The sequence below is a fragment of the Lathamus discolor genome, chromosome 9, assembly GCF_037157495.1.
Source record: "Lathamus discolor isolate bLatDis1 chromosome 9, bLatDis1.hap1, whole genome shotgun sequence".
NCBI classification, from domain to species: domain Eukaryota; kingdom Metazoa; phylum Chordata; class Aves; order Psittaciformes; family Psittacidae; genus Lathamus; species Lathamus discolor.
The window spans coordinates 21,886,223-21,911,657 of record NC_088892.1 but is presented as its reverse complement, the minus strand read 5'-3'; the positions used below and the strand labels follow the sequence as shown (position 1 = coordinate 21,911,657).

Below are 25,435 nucleotides of genomic sequence, written 5' to 3'. Positions count from 1 at the left end.
GCTCAAGTCCAGATTCCTACCACAAAGCTCGTCTTCGAGCTGACGGCAGAGCCAGGTTCCTGAAAGGATCAAGTCCAGGCAAATTCCACCCATTGAGGCTGAGCACGGTGATTTTGGGATATCCCTCCTGGACAGGGGCAGACCAGGAAACCCCTTCCTATGCTCCTAGTGCAGCTCTTCACCCAAAAATGAAAGACAAGGGCCTGTCTCTGCTCTCCGCAGCACCCTGGAGAAGCATCACTGCTCAACCGAGGTCCCTTCCTCTCCCATTGTGGTTGTGGCAACAAGGAGGTTCAGGTGGAGACCCCCAATGACCAACCCCAAAAATGCTCTACAGAGCATCTGAGCCCTTTGCAGGTGATGTCCAAGCAAGGAGGATGCAGGATCCCACATTCAGTAGGGGTTTTATAGTTCATTTACAAGTAAAAACCCTGCTCACCTGAGGAAAAAAAACCATCACTGCTTCATTTCCATAGCGCAACCAACAATTTCCTTCCCAACAGGGTGGCCCGAAAACTGTGAGGTTTTACACCCTGCAAAAATATGCCATAATAGAGCATGCTTTCATTCCAACAAACAGGATATTGAGTCAATTAGTGGCACACCAAACACAAACCAGACAGATGAAGATAATGCACTTCTGCAAACATCAAAAGAGAGCACAACCACACAAAGACCTGAATATACAAATGAGGCGAGGGAAAAATAATAATACTACACAATTAAACTTATTATTTAAGCAAACCTGGAGACTAAAATAGCTCTGGTTAAGTAGAGGATTCTCCCTGGCTCTATCTAAGACGCAAACCTTTAATGAAAGCCAAGAGTCGTTTCTTCATTAAAACACAAAACCAAACCCCCCTACTTGACACTGCTGAGTGAGAACTTCGGAAATGCAAATGCTCTTTATTATCATCAGATTCTTGAGGCATGAAACAGTTTCCATAACATGTCTCTGCCTATATGCCCCATGTAAGAGGTGTTACACAACAGACAAGTTATGCTGAGGAGTAGCTTGGGGTTTTTCCACTTCCCTGGTGAGGAGGGTGGATAACACAAGGCGCACAAATGACCCATCTCCAGGACGGTGAGGACAGGCAGTGCCCCTGTCCCTCCATCACCCACCAAAGAGCAGCTGGAAAGCCCAATGCCGTCCGCAATTTTGGGCATACATAAAGGTAAAAATAAAGGTTATGATTAAAAAAGCCCCCAAGCCTGCACGGAGCCAGTGGTCAGAGTGCAGAATTCCACTGTCCGACAGATTTTACAGGGATAACCCCCCAAGTATAACCTCATGCAGTTAGGAGGAGGGGGAGGAGGCAAAGAGAATCCACTGGGAACAGCACACACAGAGAATTAGCGAAGCCTCAAGCACAAGGAACAGTAAACAGAAGAGATCTGGCTGGGAGACAGTTACTTTCTTTATGAGACTTCTCATTTTTTTCCTCAAATTCCCCACGAAGAAGGCAAAACAAAGCCAAAAATCTCCCCGGTTGGGGTTTGGTGGGGTTTTTTTCCATAAACTTTGGGGCTATTTGCCCAAAAAGCAGCTTTTCACCAAAACGGATTCCACCACAAACACTGCCATTCAAACTGCAGTATTTTTCCTTCTTAATCACATTTTCTCTCTCCATTTTTGGTCCTTCTCCTTCAGGGGGGGTCCCTCCACCTGGGATGCTCACACCACACACAGGCAGGCAGGAGAAGCAGGATACACGGCTCGCAACCGCTTTTCCAGTGGTTTTTTTCCCCTTTTCAAACACAGCCAATTCCAGCCTCAATGCACAAAACCACGTTTCAGACACACACAGTGGTTTCTTGTGACAAGCACCCAGGCTTACAGCCGTCTGCCAGCAGAGCGGTCATCTATTGGCAAAGCTCGTGAAGTCCAACATGGCCAAAAGGTCCTGGAGCAGGTCAGGGCAATCCCAAGCACAGACACAGGCTGGGGGGAGAATGGATGGAGCAGCCCTGAGGAGGACTTGGGGTGCTGGCTGGAGCCAGGCTGAGAGAGCTGGGCTGGGGCAGCCTGGAGAAGAGAAGGCTCCTGAAGGGGAGACCTGAGAGCAGCTCCAGTGCCTAAAGGGGCTGCAGGGAACCTGGAGAGGGGCTTGGGACAAGGGCCTGTAGGGACAGGCCAAGGGGAATGGCTTGAACCTGCCCGAGGGGAGGCTGAGCTGAGCTCTTAGGCAGAAGCTCTTCCCTGTGAGGGTGCTGAGGCGCTGGCACAGGGTGCCCAGAGAAGCTGTGGCTGCCCCATCCCTGGCAGTGCTCAAGGCCAGGTTGGACACAGGGGCTTGGAGCAAGCTGCTCCAGTGGAAGGGGTCCCTGCCCGTGGCAGGGGTTGGAGCTGGGTGAGCTTTAAGGTCCCTTCCAACACAAACCAGGCTGGGGTTCTATGATCTCCCCAGCTGAGAGCTGCACGATTGTGGAAAGCCACAACCCTCCCACATGGCAAGGACCCCCGTCCCAAGGCGATGCTGCAGTGGCCGTGTGGTCAATGTCCCCACATACCTCACCTTTCCCTTGTTGCCAGCTACCAGGGACTTAACGGAAGTGAACTTTTCCTTCTTGCAAACCCCACACCAAGCCCGCGCCATCTCACAAAGCAACGCTTCCACGGCCACGTTTTCTAAGAGCACCAGCAGGAACAGGAGTACTAAACCCATGTGAACCGGCAGCGACGACCCAAGCAAGCATTTAACAAAGCCCCAAAAGCTAAAGATGTTTTCAATTCCTTCAATAAGAAACAAAGCTCGTGAAATTCAGCCACAATTTCCTGTTTTCGACTCATAATGAAATTAAAAAACATAGCTCAGGCTTTATACAAACAATAATCTAATCTATAAATTGGAACACAAGAGAGATGTTAATTAACTTCCCCAGAGATTAATTCTCTATGGAGGGACCCAAAATACGTATGAGGAAAGAAGCTGGATGATGAATTTCATCCATAAGGACACACTCCTTCACCCTGGTTTTGGGCAGGGAGGACAGTGAGCAGCGTGCAGGGGCTCAGCAGAGAGCCAGCACCAGGCAGGGACACCCATGTCCTAGGTGACATGGACAGGAGGCCTCCTTTTGCTCCCATGTGCATCCCTTGCTCCATGCAGCTGCCAATAGGAGGGCTTATTTCCCAGCCGGCAAAGGCAGCCTGGACTTTGGACCGGAGCACAGGCTCCCTACCTCCCTCCTCCTGCCACCCCATGTGCCACTGGCCACCGATCCCAGGAATCCCGCTAATGGGAAGCAAAAATGGGCTCAAGCTCTGTGATGAGGAGGAAAACTCTGTCTCCTTGATTTGCAAGTGTTGCCCGTTTGGGTTTTCTGGGGGGCAGGAGTTACAGCTTCTGGCTATTGTAAGTACATACAGCAAGATGTGAAGGCTTCAGGGTTCAGGCGCAGCAAAGTCCAGCTGTAACCTAACAGACGGCTCATGCCAGGAACCCTCCCCTGCTGCTGCACATCCCCAAAGGCACCTCACAAGACAGAAAAGGATGAGCTTTGGACTGCTTCCATCAGGAATGGCTAAAACCTGAGGGCCAAGCAAGAACGAGGCTGCTTGGGCAGGTGCCCCATCCACATGGGCCAATGCAGCCCATGACCCTGCCCAGCAGGCTTGCTGGGGACCAACGCTGAGGGCCTTCGCTCCCCAAATCCCCCCTTATTCAAGCCAAGGGATACCCGAGGCCTTTCTGCAAGACCCAAGTAATCAGCAAGGTCCCCAAAACACCTCCGACATCATCACCCCATTTGTCAAAGCGAACTCACAGGCATGCAAAGCCCTTCAGTAAGCGGCCTCAGACCAGCCCCAGGATGAGCATTCAGCAGTTGGGGGATGTCAGCTCCCTGCAACAAAGCGACAGTTGTGCAACGCCAGCGAAACCAGAGCCCAGCCATGGCAAGAATCACTCATTTATAGGATGCTTCCCACCCTCAAAGTCTTTAAGGAAGAACTTGACTCCCCCACATCCCTTTCCAATACATGATTTTCCGCTTCTAAACCACCCAAAACCTACCCAAGTCCTCCATGAGCAGACCCTAACTACCAGACTTGCCCCTTGCAGAACAGAGTCCTTCCCCACGTGGCCACATCCTGCCGCCCCTCGCAGGACAATTAGCCTTAATCCTCGTTAGTTCTGTAGGTTTCCTTTAAATCCCGTTACCGCATTCCTCCGTGCACTCAAGCGCTCAGCCTCCTCCTCCTCCTCGATGGTGATGGTGACCCCACGGTGCCTCCCGCCTCCTGACCCGCCGGAGCTGCACCGGTCCCAAGGGCTGCAATGCTCCCGGGCTAATCTATCTTCACTGATTAGTTCTTAATCAGGAAGGCAGACGCGAAGGGAGGGTGCGGATGAAAAGAGAAAGGAGGAGGGGGGCTAAATGGCAAAACTCAAAGGTTTTCTTCAAGGAAAAGCTCCCTTTGCTTCAGGAGACAACGAGGAAAACCTGGTCCAAAAGCAGCGTTTGAAGTCTAGCTGCTTCCATATTTATAACGCTTGAGTCACTGCAGAAAAGCTCCGCCAAAGCACACCGCGTTGGACGGCTACATTCATTTACTTTGGAAGTTTATCCAAGCCTTGGTTAAAGATAAACAACACGCCTGGATGTGAAAAAACAGCAGAGCCGGGCTGCCAGAGCAGCGGGGAGCTTCCACCCGCTTTGATAGCACCAAGGCACGAGATGGTATCGGCGCAGCCCAAAATGTACTTACTCCTTCCTGGAGAGGCGCGGCGAATTGCTTGTGCTTGGGAGGCATTCTTGCCATACTCGTATTATGCAAATGCTTCAGCTTAGAAAGCTCAGGCACAATCAAGGCATTTAGACCCGATTCATTAATGGCCAACAGTTAATAGGCTGCAATTCCTCTGTCTGGGGGATTTGGGGGGTGTTTAAGCCAAATCTGTAAAAACTCTGTCTATTACAGCTGCATTTTTGGTCTGTTACTGAAGGCACCTTCTAGTTCAAAACACCCTGAAAAGCAGCAGTAAAACCAGACTTTTATCAGGGCGGACTGTGCATCAGTAGTCCTAAACCTGGCTCCATCAGGGACACGAGGAAAAAAGCAACTGGTGCCACGTCTTAATGCCCAGTGCTCTCAGTGCAAACCTTCCACAAAACCAAAGTTTGACAGAGCACGATTCTTTCAAGAGCATCACCTACACATCAAGGCCACAAACGACTTTTCGGAGCCTGTCACCCTCCTTTCCATTTAAAGTTTAAGTTAACACCACCGCACAAAACCCCAGGGTCTTTCTTAGCAAAGCCGACCCGAAAACACATGGTGAACATATTGCCAAGTTCGGGAGACGCCCCGAAAGAGCGACGATGCGAACTTTGGGGACTTCAAATAAACAAATCCGAACGGATCAATCTGCACGGCCTGTTCTCTATTTGCGGCTTTGCGTTTGCTGTTTTATGTTTCTTTTTCTGTCTTCGCTGTTTGTTTGCTTTCAATTACGCTGGCTCCTCCTTATCCTTACCTCTAAAACTCCCTGTGTCTCGCCGGCCGGGAGGCAGGCAGCAGGACACCATAGTCATGCAATTCCAAATGGGAGCTGGAGGATGCTCCGTCTTCAAAAGCTGATGGTGTTGCTCTCAAATTAACTTCTTTTGGTCTAAACTCCCCGCCCCATAACAAGGGTATGGCACCGGCAGTTTGGCATCCCCTCCAATGGAGCAGGGACTACTTGCTGCTTCGCAGGTCATCAGGAGGTAGCAAGCAAAGATAACCAGATGTGGGGTTTATCGCCTTAAGTGAAACCACTATTTTCTTTATGGGAACCCTGGTTTTGAAGGTTTTTATCAGATCACTGCGATTACAAAAGCTTCCCTTACATGCTCAAAAGCTCCTATAAAACCCCTAGTTCAAGGTTTATTTGGTCTAGGTGGTTTTCAACTTGGGAAGAACGACTTGCGAGTGATTTGTCCTATAAACTTTGACCAGTGGCTCAAACCGTGCCTGCCTTGTGAGCAAAATTCCATCAGCTCACTGACCAAAAGATGTTCTTTTACGAATATTGGAAAAAAAGAAAGAGCTTGCAGCAAAAAGGAAGTTTCAATTACTTTGTGAAATCAAGCAGAAAAATTAAGATCCAAGCAAACTTTATTAGCTCTGACAAGCAAAGGCTGAAGCCTTTGTTTCCGATGCGCGCAAAACTTTTACTAAGGAAGGGAGGGGGGGGTGTTTCGGGGTTGATTTTTCTTCTCTTTAAGCCACAGAAATATGCATCCCTTCTTTTACATGCTTTGCTACAACTGGGTTTTGTAAAGACATTCAAACGGAGGCACTGGCACAGAGCTATCACAATGCAGCTGATTCCTCTCTAAGCATCCACCAACATTTCCATGTGTCAACAGTACTCCATGACCACATTTATCTATGTAAAAACCCACATTAATAAGCCCTTCCCCTGTCTGCAGAGCTTGCCAAGTAGAGTAACAGTGCAGATCACCCAAGACCTTAGACCAGGTTAAGAGGCGACTGGAGGGGTCTGTGGAAGCGCACGCACACACGCAGCAGTCTGAAGCTTGTAATAACAGGGGCTGTGGCCCCCCTGGACGTTCACTTTTAGAGGGCTCACAAGCCAAGACAGTCCAAGAGAGCTGCGCTACCCACTGCCCCGCTCAGCCCTACGCTGCTCCTGTGAGCAAACCATTGCCTCTGCCAGAACCCTCCCGGCTCCTGGCTACCAGCACTGATTCCCCTTCCTTCAGCAAGGACCAAGAACCCTCATTTGCTGAGAAAATAATGTTCAGCCCAAGAGCAGGTCCTGGGCAGGCATAAATGAGACTTCAGCTATAAGCAGGATGTTTTCCATAAGGACATTTTCATAGCAACACGGAGACTGTTCTGGCACCAAAGGGGAGGCAGAGCTCTTGTGCTGCTCAACGCTTGCAGCTCCCTGGTTGTGTCTGCCACCCATTTTAGCTTAGTGCAGGGTGACCTTCTCAGCCCAGCCAGTTTTGGGCCCAGTATTTCAGCCAGGAACATCCCATTTCAGAGCAGCTTTTGAGAATAGGATTCTGGAGGGACTACTGCTATTGACTGACACAGAGATGCTTCTCCTTATCCTCACCCCAACCCTGTGATGCTTCTCATCACAGCCACAACTTAAAATGGAGTTTATCTGCAGGAACCCACACTACATCTCACTATGCAGCTGCACACTACAAACACCCAGTAAAGCAGCAAGTAGGCATCGCACTGGTTTTCAACCTAAAACACAAAGGCTTCGCATGCTCCATCAGTGCCAACCCCTTGCTCCAGTTTGCCTTCCCAGGAAGGAAAGCAATGCTGCTCTGCCCCATGTCTCCCCTCTGCTCATGACTGTAGGAACAATTCCTCAGTTTCAGCTGGATCACAAAAAGGCACCAGTTAAAGGGGTTTCAGGAATAATTAGCTCCCATCAATCTGATGCAAACCAGGGCTGGGGAAACAAGCCCAGATGAAGGGCTCTGGGAGGGAGAGCCAGCAGAGCTTCACCTCACAGCAGCTCTTCCACCACATCTGGAGGACCAAGGTGTACACGTGTGCTTCCTAGCTCAAGCCCTCATACAGCCAGAGCTACCAGGGGCTATTCAAACACACAACCGGCTTCCTGCGGTTATCAGGTCCTGGCTTACCAGGCCATCAGAATAAAGGCTGCATGGGAAATTACTGAGCAATCTGTGCATGCGACATTGTGCAGAGAAAAGAAAGAGTGAAACTAAAATCATAACGGAGCTGTCTGCAGCGGAACGCCACCATTTGAAATTGCTTTCCAATTCCAAAAGGTTAAAAACCTCAGCGACTGAATAGCTCAATGTGATTGCAAAAGGCAGGAAAGAACACGTTGCTCAAAGGGGACGCCAGCACCGAAAACAAGGAGGTGGGTCAGATCTAAATCTAAACAGGTCCACCGCACATCCATCCTAAGGCCACTGTTTATAAGCAGAGAGAGGCAACTTTATACACAAAGATCACACACCGGTGGTTCCTGGCCGCTCCCAGGAAGAAAAGCTGCTTTTCAGCTGAACTTGCTGAGAACTGCTCGTGTAAATAAGACAAACCTCCAAAAACACACAAGGCTGAGCCTGAACTGAAGCATCACGTGGAGCAGGGCAAATAAGCCGCAGAACAGGAGACAGGGGAAGTCCAGCACCAAAAAACCCAAGGTGCAACCTTCCCAAGACCTTTGAAATGCCCCTGAAGTTTGAGGTGGTCCTACCGAGAGCAGGGAATTGGACTCCATGATCCCTATGGGTCCTTCCCAACTTTCAATACTCTACGATTCTATGAAATTGGGCCAGGAGGTGCCAGCGTGGCAGAGCCCAATGCCAGGGTTGTTGCCTCCTCGCCTGGGGGCATTTATGAGGGGCATCAGCACCGGTGATGGTCTGAACCGCCCCCTAAACCTCCCACATCTCGCCTTTATCTCCCCTTAGACAAACCTCCTCAGAGCTAAGGCCGCAGCTGAGTTTGTAAATGAGATTTTTGCCTGAAAAATGTGCTTTTAAGCCCTTTGCCTGCTCCTCTGACCACGATTTAGTTTTTTCACGGCCGGGGCATCTGCTGCAGAAGCCGCCCAGCTCACACAAGCAGCACACTGTGCTCAGCCAGCATAATGCGATCTACATCCAAAACCCCATCCTGCTGCTGCAACAGACTCCCAATGTATTCCCCAGGTCTGGAACTAGCAACCTGCCAGTGTTTGTGGGAAAGGCGAGGTCGAGTAGTTTAAACTACCCTGGAAAAGCCAAGGAAGGGGGTGGGAGAGCAGGGAGAAAGGATTAAGATAAGGGTATCACAGGATTAGAAATTCCCCCTTCTCCTGCTCACCTCAGTGCCTTATCTGCGGCAGGTTCACACAGGCACTCCCCCTTCTCCTCACATTAGCACGGATAAATCCCAGCATCTTTTCAACAATTCACAAGCCAGCATCTGCACCACTGAGCTTCTGTTTGAACAAAATCATGCCAGGAGGGACAGCAGCATCCCAGATGAAGGGATAGCAGCATCCCAGATGAAGGGACAGCAGCATCCCAGATGAAGGGACAGCAGCATCCCAGATGAAGGGATAGCAGCATCCCAGATGAAGGGACAGCAGCATCCCAGATGAAGGGATAGCCACCCGCAGCGAGGGCACAGGAGGCCACTTCAGCCTTTTAAGACAAGACAACCTTTTTGGTTTCCCAACCCTCCTTTCCAAGCAGGTTTCACCACGGGCACATGTCCTCTTGGCACTGCTCTGCTCTGAAGAACGTGGCACCTCTCCTTCACATCTGGGATAGATTTTCTGCAAACAGCTTTGGTGGGGTAGAAAAACAACAACTAAGGCAGAAAGCATCTCACCCTACCAAGGGACAATTGCACTGCAGCTCTTGCTGGCAGGCATCGAAGGGGTTTATTTTGTCTTTTTAAGCACAGTCCTGAGCAACCTGGGGCAGGCACAAGTGCAAACAAGGCCTTTGCCATCCACCTCCCAGGCTGCACCGTCCAAAATCCACTGCCAGGAAGGTAAATAGCCCCCGGCACACCGCAACCCCAGGGAAGGGATGGCCAAGCAGAAGGATGGGATGCATTTACCAGTTGTGTTAGCCCTTCCCAAGCAGGGAGATGAGCTCCCACCCTCCGTGCAGTGCTGCTGTGCTGCCCCAGTATCCCCCATCAGCAAAACCAGTCTTTATAGAGTTTGTGGCTAAAAAAGCAGAGAGGAGAGATGGGCAGCCCCCATAGGAGATACGAAGCGATGCTACCAGGGCTGAGATAAGGCTTTAGCACGAGGGTCGCTGGTGATGGTTATCCCATGTGGGCTGGGTGTCTCGAGTGGGAACTGGGTTGTGACCAGAGCAGCTTCCCACTGCAGGGATGAACCTGCCCTGTGAGCGCATCGGGATAACACAGGCCAAGCGGCACCCGCAGCAAAGCAGTGAGGAGCCACGCTGGTTCCAAGGGCCATGCCTGGGGCTCAGCCAAGGGGATAAATGCAGCGACACGGCAGAAAGCACACAGAGGGCAGGAAACCAGGAGCCAGCAGCTTTCCCACGAGAGCAAGCCCACGGCCAGGTTTCAGGGGCTTCCAGTGCAGCCAGCATCAGGCTCTGCCCACTGGGCAAGCAGTTTCCCATGGTCATCACCAAAGGGAGAGGGCAGGGATGGCACCAGTGTACCCTTCCAGCCTGGGTACCCTGGGACGGAAGTCCGGGCTAACACCGAAGCCTTGAAACTCCACCTGAGCCCCCAGGTAAGAACACTTCCAAGCCAGCTGCAGGCTCCAGAACAGCCCCCTCCTGCTCTCATGCTATTCGATGTTTCTTTCCATAGCAAAGTGTTTCGCAACCCTTGAGCAATCCTTTCCTTTTCCAATAACAAGTGACATTCTCCTCATTCCCCGCCAGCCCAGACGCACAACCACAGGCACAACCACCAGCTCCAAACCCTCCCACCCTGCAGACAGCCACGTCAGAGCCCTCTCCCCATGGGCTGGCACCAGGCAGGTCTGGCTGCACCCGGAGCATTGGGAAAGGTTAAATTTTAACTGGGAAGAGCCTGGCTCCTGCAACTGAGGCATTCCTCTTAATCCACTGAACTTCCAAGTGTGCTGCTTCGGCCGTAACTCGTTTCCCCAAGCAGAAATTGCTTCATGTCTCCGAATATTAATACGTATATATTACTGAAAAGCCATAGAGCCAAAGATGACCTGTTTCACACAGCAATATAAATACTTCCTTGTCCTGACAAAGGCACAGGAAAAGGAGCTCGACATCAGAACGTAACTGAAACCAATAAAGAGATTTGGTCTGAAAGAAATGAATGTGAATCAAATCCCAAGGAAGTGCATTTCACAGCACAATCTGCCTATGTTAACTGCCCAGCAGCCTCCCAGCCTGCCAGTCCAAAGGCAACATACAGTAGAATTTATGTTCTGCGGTCACTCAGACACACATCTGGGGCGAAGGCTTGCACTTGGAACTAAAAACCCATTGAAAACATTCCTGGAGGAGCTCCGCAGCTTCCAAGCGGCACCTAGGAAGGAGGTGGGACTGAGGCATTTAACCCCAGAAGACACAGGGCTGGTCCCACATGCATCCCTGCATCCAGCGGAAGAACGCAAGGGGTTAAAGCCCATGGTGGGCTCATGCCACAGGAGCACGAAGGGCCTATTTAAAAAGAAGACTCAGAAATGAGGAATTTTGCCAGTTTTTACCCCTGATAAATCCGCATTCCAGTCTGTCAGCTATCTTGTTATCCCCAGAGCTGCTGAAGTGTCTTTGGCTGTAACTATGCATGACTCCGGCTTTGAGTAATGGAAATAAAGCATGTGCATTGCGACTGCAGCGTTCCTTTCCCGACCCCAGAGAAAGGAAAGGCAGAGCAGGAGGCGATCCTAGAGCAGCTCGGGGATTTTGCACGGAGAGGTCGGAAAGCTGCTCGCACCCCGCCTCAGCTGCCCACCCCACGACCGAACGCGCCTGGGGAAGGATGCTCAGAAGCCGTACAGGGGGACGATGCCAAGTTTTAGCCTAATGCAGCAGCTTTTATTGCCTGTAATAACAAACAAATAAATACTCTTCCAGACTCACGAGCCCAGTTGAGCTGGCAACCGGTACCCAGCAAGCATTTGGAAGCAGTATTGTAAACTTAAACAAAGCTATCATTTACAGGAAACCCTGCCTCGAGTACAAATTATAGAGTTGTTAAGCTTATCTGGCAATGCCTTGCCCCTGAGTGCTATATAATTATTCCTAAATCTTTCAGGAAAGAATGCAAATATTTTAAGGCCGTAACTCATTGACAAGGAGGAAGTCTCGTTTAACCTTTTGGGCATATTTTGATACCTAGAAACTAACCCTCATTTCTCAGTATCCCATTGAGCTGGCTGGCGAGGGGACCCATCCCTGGTTTCAGCAAGGCTGGCAAAGGGCGACCAGGAGCACCAGGCTCGCCTGGCATCCTCGCCTGCTCACAGACTGTGTTTCCAAAGCAGTTTTGGGCTGGTTCGGAGCAGCCTTCCCGGTAAGGGAGGTTTCAGGCTGCTGAAAAGGCTGGCTGTTCTCACGCGGGTTACAGCAAGAGTGCTATAAAGGAGCCTTTAATAAAGCCGAGGGCTGAGTTACACGGAGCTCCCGCTAGCGAGGCGCCTGCCACCGGGATCTCTGTGTCCCTTTGGTGGATTCAATGGGGCGGAATTAGTCCTGAGCCTCCTCTACTCGCAAAATCACAGCTCTCCAACCAGCCCCAATTTACTCCGTTTAATCAGCCAAAGCCACACAGCCAAGAGCACTGCCACCTTCCCCAACACCTGCAAACAAGAGGTGGTCAACTCATCCTCCGCTCAGGCCCTCCCTCCAGCACCTGAGCCCATCATCTACCACTGACAGCAAATGGTTTGGGGCACATCTCTACAGAAACGGGCACTTGCGGCCAAAAGGGAGAAGAAGGTGTGCATTCCCCGGGACAGGCATTTGCAAAGCAACCCAAGCACCCACCTACCCTCCCAATAGCACTCACTAGGCAAGCACCCTCTGCCCTGTGAGGACTCAGCCTGCTCTGGAGCACCACTGTGCCCGCAGGGTCAGGGCTGCTCCGAAACCATAACGTGCCTCCTATAAGCTAAAAAGGGAACAAAACCACCAAAACACAGAAGCCAAACCAACCCCCAGCCTTACCTTTCCAGAAGGCAGCGCTCACACTATTGTACTCTGCTCCCGGTGCCATGCTTTATTTAATAAGAGCTCAAGGGTGGGTGTTCTCTTGGCTCTGCTGCTCCAACAGCAGGATGCTGCGGGAGGAAGGTGCTAGCAGTCTGTCGTACAGGAACACCACCGTTCACAATTGCTCAGACACGGGAAGCAAGCAAGTACTAGATCAAGGTTAGGCTGCAGCAGTTAATCCAGTAGCTTTGTATACCCAAACAATATCCGTGATGCACATCATCTGTCACAGATTAGTGCTTCTGACATGGTGGATGTTGGAGGTGAAAGGACTTGGCTTCGTCCTCCCGGTGGAAGCAGGTCAGTGGGTTCCCCTCCTTGCAAACAGCTAAACCCAAGAGTTTTCAGTACAAAGATGAGCGCTGCACTGAGAAATCACCCAAACCGGATTTAAACCCAACTCCTCTAAGATGCTCCAAACCTCTGTGATGCTCCAAACTGCCTCCTGCCTCCTTCCAGAAGTTATCCCAGCGACACAAGCCCCCTTTGCCTCCTCTCCTATGCAGTGACAAGTTGTGAACCTTCTTCCACACCCAGAGTGGGGAAGGAGGCCAGGGCCCGCTGGTGCGCTCAGGGGAGCAGACACGTGGGCAATGGAACCAGCAAGCGATTGCAGGAGAAGAAAAGTGATCTCATTATGAAAGCTAATGAAAACGAACCACAGTTATTATGTAAACAGCACTGAATCATTAGCAGACGCTATCAAAGCCATTTTTTCCCCCCACTGAAAAGCAAAGCACCCTCAGCTCCAAGCCAGAACTCAGGAGAATGCCCATTCCTTTTCCTCCAGTCCAAACCAGTGCCATCGTGCTCGGCTCTAGTCTGCACAGCAGGTTTCTGCCCAGGCAGGGCAATTGCCATCAGTGCCCCACCACCTCTTCCCACTGTGCTCCCCCAGTACTGCCAGCCAACACGCTTTAGACACCCAAAGGTTGACGGGTGGGCAAGAAAATCCACCCCACACTGCTCAGAGCAAAGGTAAAGCCCACATGTACCTGGCAAGGGAATTATGTTCCACCAGGCTTTTAACTGTGCTGGTTCCTTTGATCACATAAACACCCTGTCCTCCCATGGGAAGGGGCCAAGGAAGGCAGGAGGTTATTTTTCCCCCCCTTACTGCTATCATGCAAAGTCTCTCCCTATCAGCAATTTCTTTCTGATAGCCCCAGTGAGCTGCATGAAGCTCCTTGCTCTTTAATCTTCCATGGGGCAAAGTTACCTTTAAAACAAACAAACAAGCAAGCTCCCTTGTAAAAGAGGACACTGCCAGCCAGTTGGCTATAAAGACACTCAAACAAGATCCTCATGTTTGCAGGAGAAGCAAAAAGCTGCCTTTCAGCCCAGTAAAAATCCTGGCTCCATCTTTATGTTCCAAGAATGCTGAATCAAAACAGGCTCCGCTCTTTAAAAAGAAGAGAGTACAAAGAAGCAAAAAGTTTGCATTAAAACCCATGTAATCTTTTTAAAACACCATTATTAGAACCTGTAGCACCAGCCAAGAGTGATTTATCACCCCCTGTCATCGCAGCCTGCAACACAGAGCTTTTTATACCAAACTGTCAATGCTACCAAGCTAAAGCCCCAGCTCATAATTTCTTAAAGCTGGCCCTTCTGCTGCCAGCAAATCCCCTAAACCCTGGGGATTTGGGGCTCCAGGGCACTGCTGCTCCTCCAGCAGAGCTACTACATGGCCTTGTAACATCCTTAACATCCTCCTGCTTCCGATGCGGGATGCTCCACATCGGGGCCCATCGCGAGGTGACCCTGCATCCAAAGCAGGAGGATGATATAGGTCAACGTGGGCAAACAATATGCCAAAGGTAACTTTGGCTCCTTCCAAAAGGAAAGTCAACAGGCCATGAAGGCTTTAACTACATTTCCCAAGGCAAACCCAAGGGACCATGAGGCGCCCGGTTCTCACAGCGCAGTCAGAGCTTTGGGAAAAGCAGACACCCTGACATTTGGGGTTTTCCTGTGAAGCTGTTACTTTAACACACCCCAAATCACCAGCAATTTCTAGAATAGCACTGCCAACCACAAGAGGTTAAACCGACTGCACATTACTTAAGCTAACCTAAGTGTGACCCCTGGAAAGGAGCAGCTATTGGATGTTGTGGTTCTGTAGAAACTCAATTACCAAAGCCAATTTCCTATGAGCATTTAGGGGGAAAAAAGAAGAAGAAGGAGAAGAAAAAGAACAGCAACAATGCTGACAATGTGTAAGGGCCACATATTTTCACCTCCCGAAAGCTGCAGCTTTGCCCGGGTAGGAACAGCTCCTATTCCCACAAAAATGCTGAAACATATTTTAAACATTTCATCATTGTTTGCTCCCATCTGAATTTGCTTAAAATCCAGACAATTCTCAACTTCTAAATTGGAAACACGGAGAGAAATACTTCTTGCACATCCTTCGCGAAGGGCAGCTCCTCTCTGCTCTCCATCGCCCTTTCCTACACCAAAGCCAGCAGAGAAGTCCCTGACAGGGAACCAACACAAGTCCAGTTGTGACAGCCACAGAAAACACGAGTAGAAAGACAGGAAACAGATTTCACTTTCTGCTTAAAAGATGAACAACAAAAAAGCATTTCTAAGAGTGACCGGGGAGACAGGCAATGCTTTCCACTGGGACAGAGGCACCACAATCTGAATTTCACACCATAATCAACATTGGGCTGCTCTTAAAGGCCAATCCCATCAGTAGGTACCCGTCCCCGTGCACTTTTAAAGCAGCATCTCCATTCTTTCAAGCATCACTGCCCATGGGGATGACCCTTGCCCATGGGGACCACCACCCCTTCCCCATCCCACCTCACCCCTCTCCTGGGCCCCACAGGGATATGAAACGTGCAGAACTTCACGGCACAACCCGGTGGGGAAGACACCTGTGGCGTTTGCAAACAGAAACCACCGTCCCACGAAACCCATCGCAACCATATCCTCGTGGGGACAAACCCTCCTGACACCCCACGCAGCTGCCACCAGTCCCCTCTGCACATGTAAAGCCTCCGATACCTCCTCTCTGGCTCCCCTCTTCCCAACACTTTGCTTTCCCCAGCAAAAGAGGGAGAAAATCCCCTGGAACAAACAGGATGCTTCAGCCACAGCCCCTGTGGGGCTGCAAGGGCAAAGAAAAACAACACAAGACAGCCCAAAATCTCAGCTAGAAAGGAAAAACAGTGTCATGAAACACTAAGGAAAGTCTTTACCAAACTGGGAAGCAGGAAGGATGGGCTACAACAAAGCTGTTCTCTTTTAGTTAAAGTGCTTGGCAATTATAAAACATAATACAAGCAGCAGCTTTCCTCTAAGACACACAATCTCAGCAAACAGCATAAACTGCCCCTTCCAGGGCACCAGAAGGGTTTGCTATGGGATATGTTGGAGCACAGAAGGTAATTTAGGGAGCAAGGGGGGAAATTTAAGTGTTGCTGGGCCCTCACATTGCTTAGCAATGGGAGAAGGAAGTTATCTTCATAATCTCAAAAGAAAGAGAAAGCAGGAGGAATGTGAGGAATGCGAGGAGGTTATTGCCCCGGAGACCGGCACTGGCAGCCAGTGAGGAGACACACGCTCTGACCCCTTTGGCTGACAAGAATTTCCTTGCCCCCCCCTCCAGCTAACACCCCCTTATGCCCCCCAGAAAAGTCAGAACAAAAGCAAGGAATAGAAACCTGGGCCTGAAGCGTTGCTCCTCCTCTGGGAAGAGAAGGATTTTGCAGCAGATGGGATAATCCTGATGCTCCATCCCAAAACCTGCGGGTTTTGGGGAGCACAGCAGGAGGGAGACGCAAACCACTGAGCCGATGTAACTCAGTATCTATGTGCATGTGCACACCTATTCCCTTGGGAAGCACCCCTCTGCTTATCAGGGGAATGGCTACGGGTGGAGGGGACAGGAGGCAAGAGCCACACATCCAACACCTTTCCAGATGCCCTGGCAGTCCTTCCCCATTCGTGCAGGCTCCAGGATGCTCCGAGGGTTGGTAACCTACTGCACATAACCAGGACAGTGGGGTCTGCATGAGCCAGCAGCCAACACCATAGAGCAGGCTAAGACCATGGACATCACCACCCCAAACAACCTGGGACCCTTCCAGCCTCCTGGGTAGGTGCTACCTGCACCTCCAAGACAGAAGATGCTTGTCTGGGACCTCCTCCCATCGGAGCCATCTCACACCCAGTGCCTGCACGCAGCAGCGATGCTTCAGGCTCAACTCCCTTGTAGAAGGAAGGAAGGATAAATACCACGGCAGAGGGGAGAGGCAGGGAACCGAGGCAAACCCAGCGCCTCGCAGCCGCGCTGGCCCCGCTCTGCTGCTGTTTCAGCAAGAATAAAAAGTCTGTTGACATACGAAAGCCACAGAAAATCTCCCTGAAACTACAAAACAGCCCTGAAAACATTGTGCAGCTCCGGCCTCCTGCCCAATGTACACACACCCATTGAGCCTCTTCGAAAACAGCTACACGTCTAAGGAAACATCTGATAATTAAGGCAATTTGAACAATAGATAATAATTTGCCTACGAATTGTACGGAATGTAATGACTGCTTATTCTGGCAGAAAAAACAGAACTTTCTGTGAAGTGTGTGCCAAGGAAAGCGATCCTCCCACTCTGCCAGGACCACTGCCGGCAGTCGCTGCTAACCACATGCTTCACGCTGCCGGCTGCTAGGACACGGCGCTGCTGCAGCCCAACCAAACCCCGCGCTGCAGAGCTACAGAGGGAGAAAGCGGGGTCCCAGGCGAGCACCGGGACCGGGTGCAGCCTCACCAGTGGCCCGTGGGCAGCCTGCACGCTGCCAGCTCCCCCTCCCGCTGTTTCCAGTTGCTAAATGACATTAGAAGCAGCTAAAAATACTTCGAGCGCTTCTCTCGTTTATTTTTCCATGGCCAGCGCTTGGCGTTCGCCAAGGGGATGCTCTGCAACGGGCACTTCGGCACCCATGGGGGAGCAGGGGATCGCTGTGTTAACGCCAAGGACCACTGCCTTCACTGGATGAGTCAGTGCAAACAGCTACAGCTGGTGGCAAGGTAGCTCCACACCTTCAAAGGGATGGTGAGGAGGACAAGGCGCTACCTGGTACTTCTCATGCCCCAAGGAGCCCAGGAGCTGTCTCGTGCAAACCCACTGCAACAGGCTCCGCAGTGCCAGACAGCCTGGACAAGATCCAGAAATGGTTTCCCAGTTGGAAGAGGCCACATGGAAGAGAAGCACGTAAAAAACTACGGAAGTCTTTGCTGAACTCGCTCCATAAAACAGCGGTGCCAGCAAAGCGCCCTTCCCAACCAGCCAAGGCAGCACATCCAGGTGAAGCACCAGCACCCAGTTCACAACTACAACAAGCAGCAGCAGTAGGACATGGGGGCATCCCGCCACCATGAGCAAAATCCCATGAGTGCAAACATCAGGAGGCAAGTGACCCTCTCTGGCACAGTGCAAGAACTGCTCTTGTTGCTCCCAACAGATAAATGCAACTATTCCATTAATCAGTTCAAACAGAGACAAAGATTACGCTGAGCATCCTCATCGAGACTGAGCAAGGAATGGTGCTTGTGCCCAGCTCCCTGCACCGAGCTCCAGGCTCATTCTGTACTCCCCAAAGGGCATCTTGCCCTCCAGCCTGCCTCCATGAACTCAGGACAGCAGTGCCAGCCAGAGCAGGCATTACACCTCTGCAGGGAACTCATGGGTTAACTGATAACACTTTCCACCAGTTTCTTTACAATCCAGGAAAAGAAACATCTATTCCTTCCAATTAGCAGGAAAAGGGAAGGAATTTCCATCCGTTTAACACCTGAGGGCATGAAGGAGCCTCCTGAAAGAAACTTTTTTGTTTTTAAATCACAGCCACCTACTGTGGGTCTCCGGATGCCACTGACACCAGCTCGCTTTGCATTTCATTCTGCAGCCACACCAGGGCAACCAGGATAAGGTCGTCCCAGGGAGTTTTGCTCCCATCACCACCACAGCCTGGACACACACGGGCTCAATAAGGAGCGATACTCTTCAGGCAGTGCTTGAACAAAGTGAGCAGTTACAGGCATTAGGACCTGGACCTTCCAAGATGTGCCCTTTCCTCAGGGAACTTTAAAGTTTAAATGAAAAAGTCATCTCCAAAGCAGCTACAGGCTGGTGCTCTCCCCATACCAGCCACTCTCTATACATCATCAAGAGTCAGGTTTCACAAACCAACCATCTACATCAGCTCTACACAAGCACTGATCTCCCCAGCAGCAGCACCAAGACTGTATCTCACCACTGCCCTGAGGTTTGCAAAGTACCCATCACACAGCTATAGGTGCAGGAGGTAAAGATCACCTGGACACAAGGCAGTACCAAAGGGCCATGACTTCTGAAATGCTTCCATGCAGATTTATAGTATCAGTCTCCTGACACCTCTAACACCAAGTTAACAGAAAAGGAAGCAATCTGTGCACGGCCCACACTACAAATAGCACAATTTACACCTCTTATCAAGCCAGCAATGAGCTGATCAGCCGCGCGGTTCTCTCCAAAACGCTTATGTACTTCAGCAAGATACAACCTGTCATTTATGCATATTCTAATTAGGTCCTAAACCTGGCCTAAACAAATATTAAACTGAACTGCTGGGTTATTATCAACACTAAACAGCCTCTTAATGTGACTGATACAGCAATGATACAGATGAAAAGACTGCTGGACCAGGCATTTCCTTGAAGGAAAAGAGTTGTATCTACTGCTCTAGAACATCAAACTGGCCCCCAAAAAACCCATGTGAGATGCTGCTAAACCCCAAATAGCTCCCATGCCCATCTGGTGGGGACGTTTCACTTCTGCCCCACAGCCCAGGGTGGGGGCACATCTGCCCATGCCACCCAGCTGCTTCATTGTGACAACTCCAGGCCAATGTTTGGTAGGATCAGTGATCCCCAACAGGACAGAAGTCACTACACTGACAGTGCCACAGCTTTTAGGACACTGCTTCGGAAAGGCGGTAGGAAGCTCCTGTCTGCACCCTGGGATCTAAGACAATTCCGTGAGAGAATGGGAGAACAGAGCACCATACAAACCGAAACAAAACCCTAAAGAGCTTGATAGGCTTCAGACTTGAGTTCATACCGGTAACAACCATGTTTCCGTGCATCATCTCATCAGCATCACAGCCTGTTGAATTCGCTCAAACTTCTCCACCATGGTTTAGTGAGCAGAGGGATGCTACCAAGCAGAAATCACCCATTTCCACCATCACAACCAACTCATCCAAACACAGCCAGCTCTTTCCCTCACACACATTTATCTCGTTCTCACCTATTAGCCAGGCTCCCAGGTAACTGCCCTTCCAATCCATTTACTCACCTTAATGAAAACACACCATCACCTGATACAACAACCCAGCCCCCTGCTCGAGGTTTGAGTGCCACCACACCACACTTTACAGCTCTACACAGCACAAGTCCTCTCAAGACTTCCACCATCCCGCCCGGAACACCCTGGGGAGCAGGATGATGTTTAAAACCCAACTTTGCAAGACCTGTTGCTTTCCAAGCAAGGCCAGACACAGCCTCCTGGTGCCCCTGGGACGGTAACACAGCCCTGCTGGTATTCCCAGCGTGTCTCTGCAGAAAGCCCTTCTTTTGTCATATAATCTCACCTTGCTCATCACATTTCTCTGACCCCTTGTTCCAAAAGCACACGGTCAAACTGACCGCAGCTGCAGAGCTTCAGATGGAAGCCCTGGCAGCACAATCTACTCCCGACACCCTCCAAAGTTCACTGAATCATCTTAAACAACATATAAAATAAGGACTAGGTCAAACCTTCCCAACACCGGCCACTGGGCAGAAGCCTGCTCAGGTCCTGATCCTCCACTGATGAGGGCTGGACTCCAATCAAATCCCAGCCCATTTATTAGAGACCATTTTAAAAGCAGGGAGGGTGAAGTGGGGAGCGAGTATTTTAACTGCAGCCAGTCAGACGGTTCTCATTAAAATATTTCTTGGAGAAGCAAACGGGCCTGCAATTTTATTCAAACAGATGTAGGCTAAACGCATATCATTAGGCTGACAATGTAAAAGCGCAACCGCCTGAAATCAGTGCAGTTTTGTCAGTCTAAAGGATAATGTATGCATATCTGGAGGGCACACCAATGGTAAAGATTACCCCCAGCTCCTCTCTTAGCCGTCTAAAGGTATTTACTCGGGGTCTGTCTGTGTTGTGACAGTGTCCTAGACCGAAATGAATGCCTCTAACACTCCACATTTTTGAGCCATTCAGTCATGCATTTTTGTTATTGTTGAAAGTAGTGCGAAATTGCAGTGCATGAGCCGGAGTCCTTGGTGGTCTCCGAGGATTCCAGCTAAAAAGGCACTTCCTTTGTTCCGCGGAGAATGCGGTCCAGTAGGTCATTCAGAAGGGGAAATAAAAGCAGCGGCCCTGGGAGGGAGATGAAGGATGGAACAAAAAAGAATAAACTGTTTTGGGTGGGAGCACATTAGCTACCATTTCCTACCGCTGCCGGCTGCGAGCACTCCCGTCCCCGCCGTGCGCCGCTGCCTCGGGTCGGACGTGGAGGGAAGAAAGGGAAAGAAGCGAAGGAAGAAAGAAACCGCTCCCCGTCCCCCCGCCTGCGGAGCCGCGGGGCGAGCGGCGCCCGCGTCGGGACGGGGCCGCGGGTAGCGGCAGCGCCGCGTAAAGCCCCGGCCGAGCGGCGGGGCGCGGAGCCGCAACAGGCACCGGGCAGCCGGAACGGGACAAGCGCCGAGCTCCGCTGGATGGGGGGAGCCGAGCCGAGGGGAACCGGGCTGGAGGGGGGGGGGGGGGGGGGGGAGCCGGGCGCGCACCCCGCGGGGCCGCGTCCGGGCGGATCGCGCACAAAGGCGGCGGCGACGATCGCGACTCACCGCTAATCTCGTGGCTGGGCGCTTCGCTCTGGCTGAAGCCCTTGGCTGCGTAGAGCCTCCGCACTTCCGAGCAACTTCTGGCGCGGGGCTCCGCGGCCAGCAGCAGCGGCAGGCTCAGCGCGGCCAAAGTGCAGAGCAGGGGCGGCAGGCAGCACCCGCGCCGCCGCGGCATGGTGCGGCCGCGCAGGGGCCGGCCGAGAGCGCCCCGAGGCCGGAGCCGGCCCGAGGCCGAGCCTGCCCCGCCGCGCCGCGCTGGAGCCGCGCCCGCTGCCCCGCAGCCCGCTGCCCCGCGCCGCTGCTGCGCCCCGCTCCGCTGCGGCTCCGCGCGGCTGGCCCGGCGTGCGGCGGCGCTCTGCAAACTTGGCCCCGCAGGAAGCACATGGGGTGGTGGAGGAGGAGGAGGAGGAGGGAGGAGGAGAGGAGGAGGGAGGCGGGGAGGGCGGCAGCCAAGCAGGATCGCGCAGGGCCGGGACAAGCCTCTACAGCCCCCGGGAAAAGCAGGAGCTGGGATCCGCCCGCCCAGCGAGGCGGAGCGGAGCCGAGCCCGGGGCTGCCCGCACCGCCCCGCACCGCCCCGAGCGGGCGCCACACCGCCGGGGTCGCCCCGCACAGCCCGTGCCCCGAGGGGCACCCAGCCCCTCGCGTCCCGCATCTTGGAGCCGGGTCTGAGCGTGCCCCGGTGCGGGAGACCCCGGTCCCTCCCATCCCCAGCAGAGGAAAAGAGGAATTCCCTGGCCGGGGTTGGCCGGGGCTGGGCTGGCTGTTGTTCCCTCGCTGGAGCTGTGGATGGTTCAGCTCTACCCCTGGTTTAACGGGCTCACTCAGGTGATGGATTTTGACATTGCTGTGACACGCCTGAGCCGTGTGTTGTCAAAAGCAGCCGTTCTTCTCACTAGTGGTCTGCTCCCAAGAGGCTGGGCAGGACAGAAGCCTCAGGAGTACAGACACCAAGGTGCTCCAGCCACTCTTCCTCCTTTGTACCCTGGCCCTGCACACAGGCACATGTAAACAAGCCCTGCTGAACCCTTGAACCAGGGACTGAAGTTCAACAATTGCTGCTTCTGTTTACTGGCAATCACAGAAACAGCGCTGCAAGAATGACTGGCGCTGCCGTCGTTTCACTGTAACCGTTGAGTCACAGAAGCAACTGGGTTGGAAAAGACTTTTAAGATCATCCAATCCGACTGTTCACCAGCACTGCCAAGGCTACCACTAACCCATGGCACTGAGGGCCTCGTCTACACGGCGTGTGAACACTTCCAGGAGCAGTATAATGTCACTTCAAGGCTTTGCTTACGGAAGCCTTGCTCCCTGCCTGGTGTGGTCTCAGTGCCTGTGCCCCATGGGTGCAGATGCTTCACAGGCATCTCTGTCCTGCTGCAGTGTCTGTGTGTCCACAGTGCCATCTGCCCCGTGGCAGTGTAACGGCCTGGTGGCAGCATCATTTAAAACCAGCAGTTTACATTTCAACATGCTCCTCTGTTATTTCTCTCTTTGCCACTTCGGGGAAGGACGGAGTGAAACAACAGCAAAGCTGCCAGCTTCACCCCCTTGCTCTCAAGCTTTTGTCAGCAGAACGCCATGTGTGTGTGTCAGGAAGAAAAGACCATTCCTATTCCATTTGTTTCCCAGCAAAAGCATGCCAACAGCAAAGCTCAGCCACGCTGCCCTGCCAGGCCCTTCTCATAAGAACACGACGCTGGTGCCGCTCTGAGCTTCCCAAAAGCAGGAGAAAGTCACATTAACCCAGCCAGGCCCGGTCCAGCTGCGATGGAGAGGGTGCCGCTGCGGGAGGGATGCATCCCCGCCTGCATGGGAAACGGGCCCACGCCATGCCCAAGGGCAGAGCTGGAGCTGGCTTTAACTTTACAAAGCCTCCAGAGGCAACTCCAGCCATGCCGATGGGAAGGGGTGTAGGGATCTCAGCCACCCTGCCCTCCGCTGGGGCCGCTCACTCCGGGCTGGTGAGACGAGCCAGGCCAGAAGTTCTCATGAAGTTATAAAGTGTCCTGAGAGAGAATAATCCTCTAGGATCTGGCCCTGCAGTGTATGACTGAGTTCTGGTTTTCAAAGCGCTACCTCACCCTCCCCGCCTTTATTTGAAGAGACAATGTGAATTTTAAAGAGAACTCAGCAGGGAGCACTGCATTTCTTATTCCAAAGCGAGAGAGAAAACGAGAGTGAGAAAGTCTGCGGGGTTAGAGGCAGCTCGCCATTTGTTGTTCCTCATAATCCCATACCTCGGCGGGATTTAAGGAACCTCCTGAAAAACACGGAGGGTTTTGTCCGGTGCTTGATCAAGTCGCTCAATCAAAGGCTGCAGCGAGACAATGGCTCTGCCTGAAATTTTTCATGAGAAAACTCCTTTCTCTTTCCCTTTCAAGGAGCAGCAAAGTCGCCCCGCTCAGAAGAAGAGATTTGTTTCTCTTCTGCAGCATTTGTGCACATCTGGCAGGAGCTCCCCAGCCCCCTCGCCCCAAACCACTCGAGCGATTCCCCTTCCCCGCTCCTCTCCCTTTCCCAGGGGGAAAGCAGAGGGAAAAACCTTGAGATCAGTTTTAAATGGATGCTGAGGGTTGGGTTTTTTCATGGCGAAAACTTCTGACACACACACATGCACACACACACCCCCGAGCTCTCATCTCCCCATCAGTAGTTCTGCCCCCACACTCCGAGTTTCTTTTCCAGCCATGGATGCATGGGATGCTCCCATGCCCCCATCTCCCCTACCTGGCAGGGAGCCGAGCTCACGCTTCCTGCAGGGCTTTTGGCTCACAAAGTCATCTGCGAGTCTCCTCTGTGCTTTTAGGGGGACCCCCAATGTGTCCCTGTCACCATTGTGGGCACCCCTGGGCTGGGCAGAGCCGCTGCTGGCCCGGGCACAGGGGACAGGGACAAGGTGATACCACCCCATAGCGCCGGCACGGAGCCTCCTCCTGCAGATGCCCTGGCATCTTGGCATTTCGAGTTTCCGGCATCTCATTCAATGGAAAAACTGCGGCTCTGCCAGCTTTTGGGAGAGAGGGAAGGGTAGGGAAGGAGAAAGCAGAGGAGACCCGGCTCCTCCGCTGGTCCTTTGCACCTTCCCCCCTGTGCCACCTCTCCTCCCCAGCACAGACCTCTGGCCACGCTGCTCCTGCCAGAGCCTTTGTCCACACATGAAGTTGTGTCAGTTTAATTAAAACCACTGTCAATCCGCTCTAGAGGAAATGGGACAAACCCAGTGAGTCCCCACTGGTGATGCGCCAGCTTCCAGTACAAATCACAAGTCATTCCCACCTGCGTGCGGCGAGCTGGGTGGGTTTTAACTCCAATTGGTGAAGTGGGGCTGTCCCTTGGCAGCAGAGGGGAGCCCCAAGCCCAGCAGAGGCACTGATTACATCTGAAAACCCTGCTGGAGCCTCACCAGGGCTTAAACTTTGGTTCTGATTTAATTCTGGCCCTGGCCACGGGTCTGCCACAGCCCTGCGGCATTCCCAGCCGTCTGTCAGGGAATTTACGGTGGGGGGGTAGTACTTGGATAAAGATTCCCTTTAGGAAAACCTGGCTGAATGCGGTCCTTGGGCTGGCTATCCTTAAGGGTGATTAAATCCTACACTCTGGCAGGAGAGCCTGGGCCGCAAGGAGGTTACAAAGTGCTGAAAGGGAGCTGGACGGGCGTCTTCCCAGCTCCAGCTCATCAGCAGGAGACGGCTCGTTGTAAACCCCAGCCAGGCGCGTTCCCCATCCTGCGGCAGCGCGGTCGGGCTGGAACCAGGGAGGCTGCAGTGGAAACAGGCTCCTTTGATAAAACCCCAGATCCCACAGGTCGGGGGTGTGTTTAATGCGGGACATCTGGCACGAGGATGGGGG

The 25,435-nt window shown here is 52.3% G+C and overlaps 1 protein-coding gene across 1 annotated transcript in view; it reads right to left on the bottom strand.

The window, feature by feature from the left end:
• GPC4 (glypican 4) overlaps positions 1-22,328 on the bottom strand; it is a 66,586-nt gene extending 44,258 nt beyond the window's left edge. The window contains exon 1 of the mRNA XM_065689177.1: positions 21,584-22,328. Coding sequence (XP_065545249.1) covers positions 21,584-22,235 — 652 coding nt within the window. The 5' untranslated portion in view covers positions 22,236-22,328. The remainder of the gene's footprint in view (positions 1-21,583) is intronic.
• Positions 22,329-25,435: the final 3,107 nt, after the last annotated feature.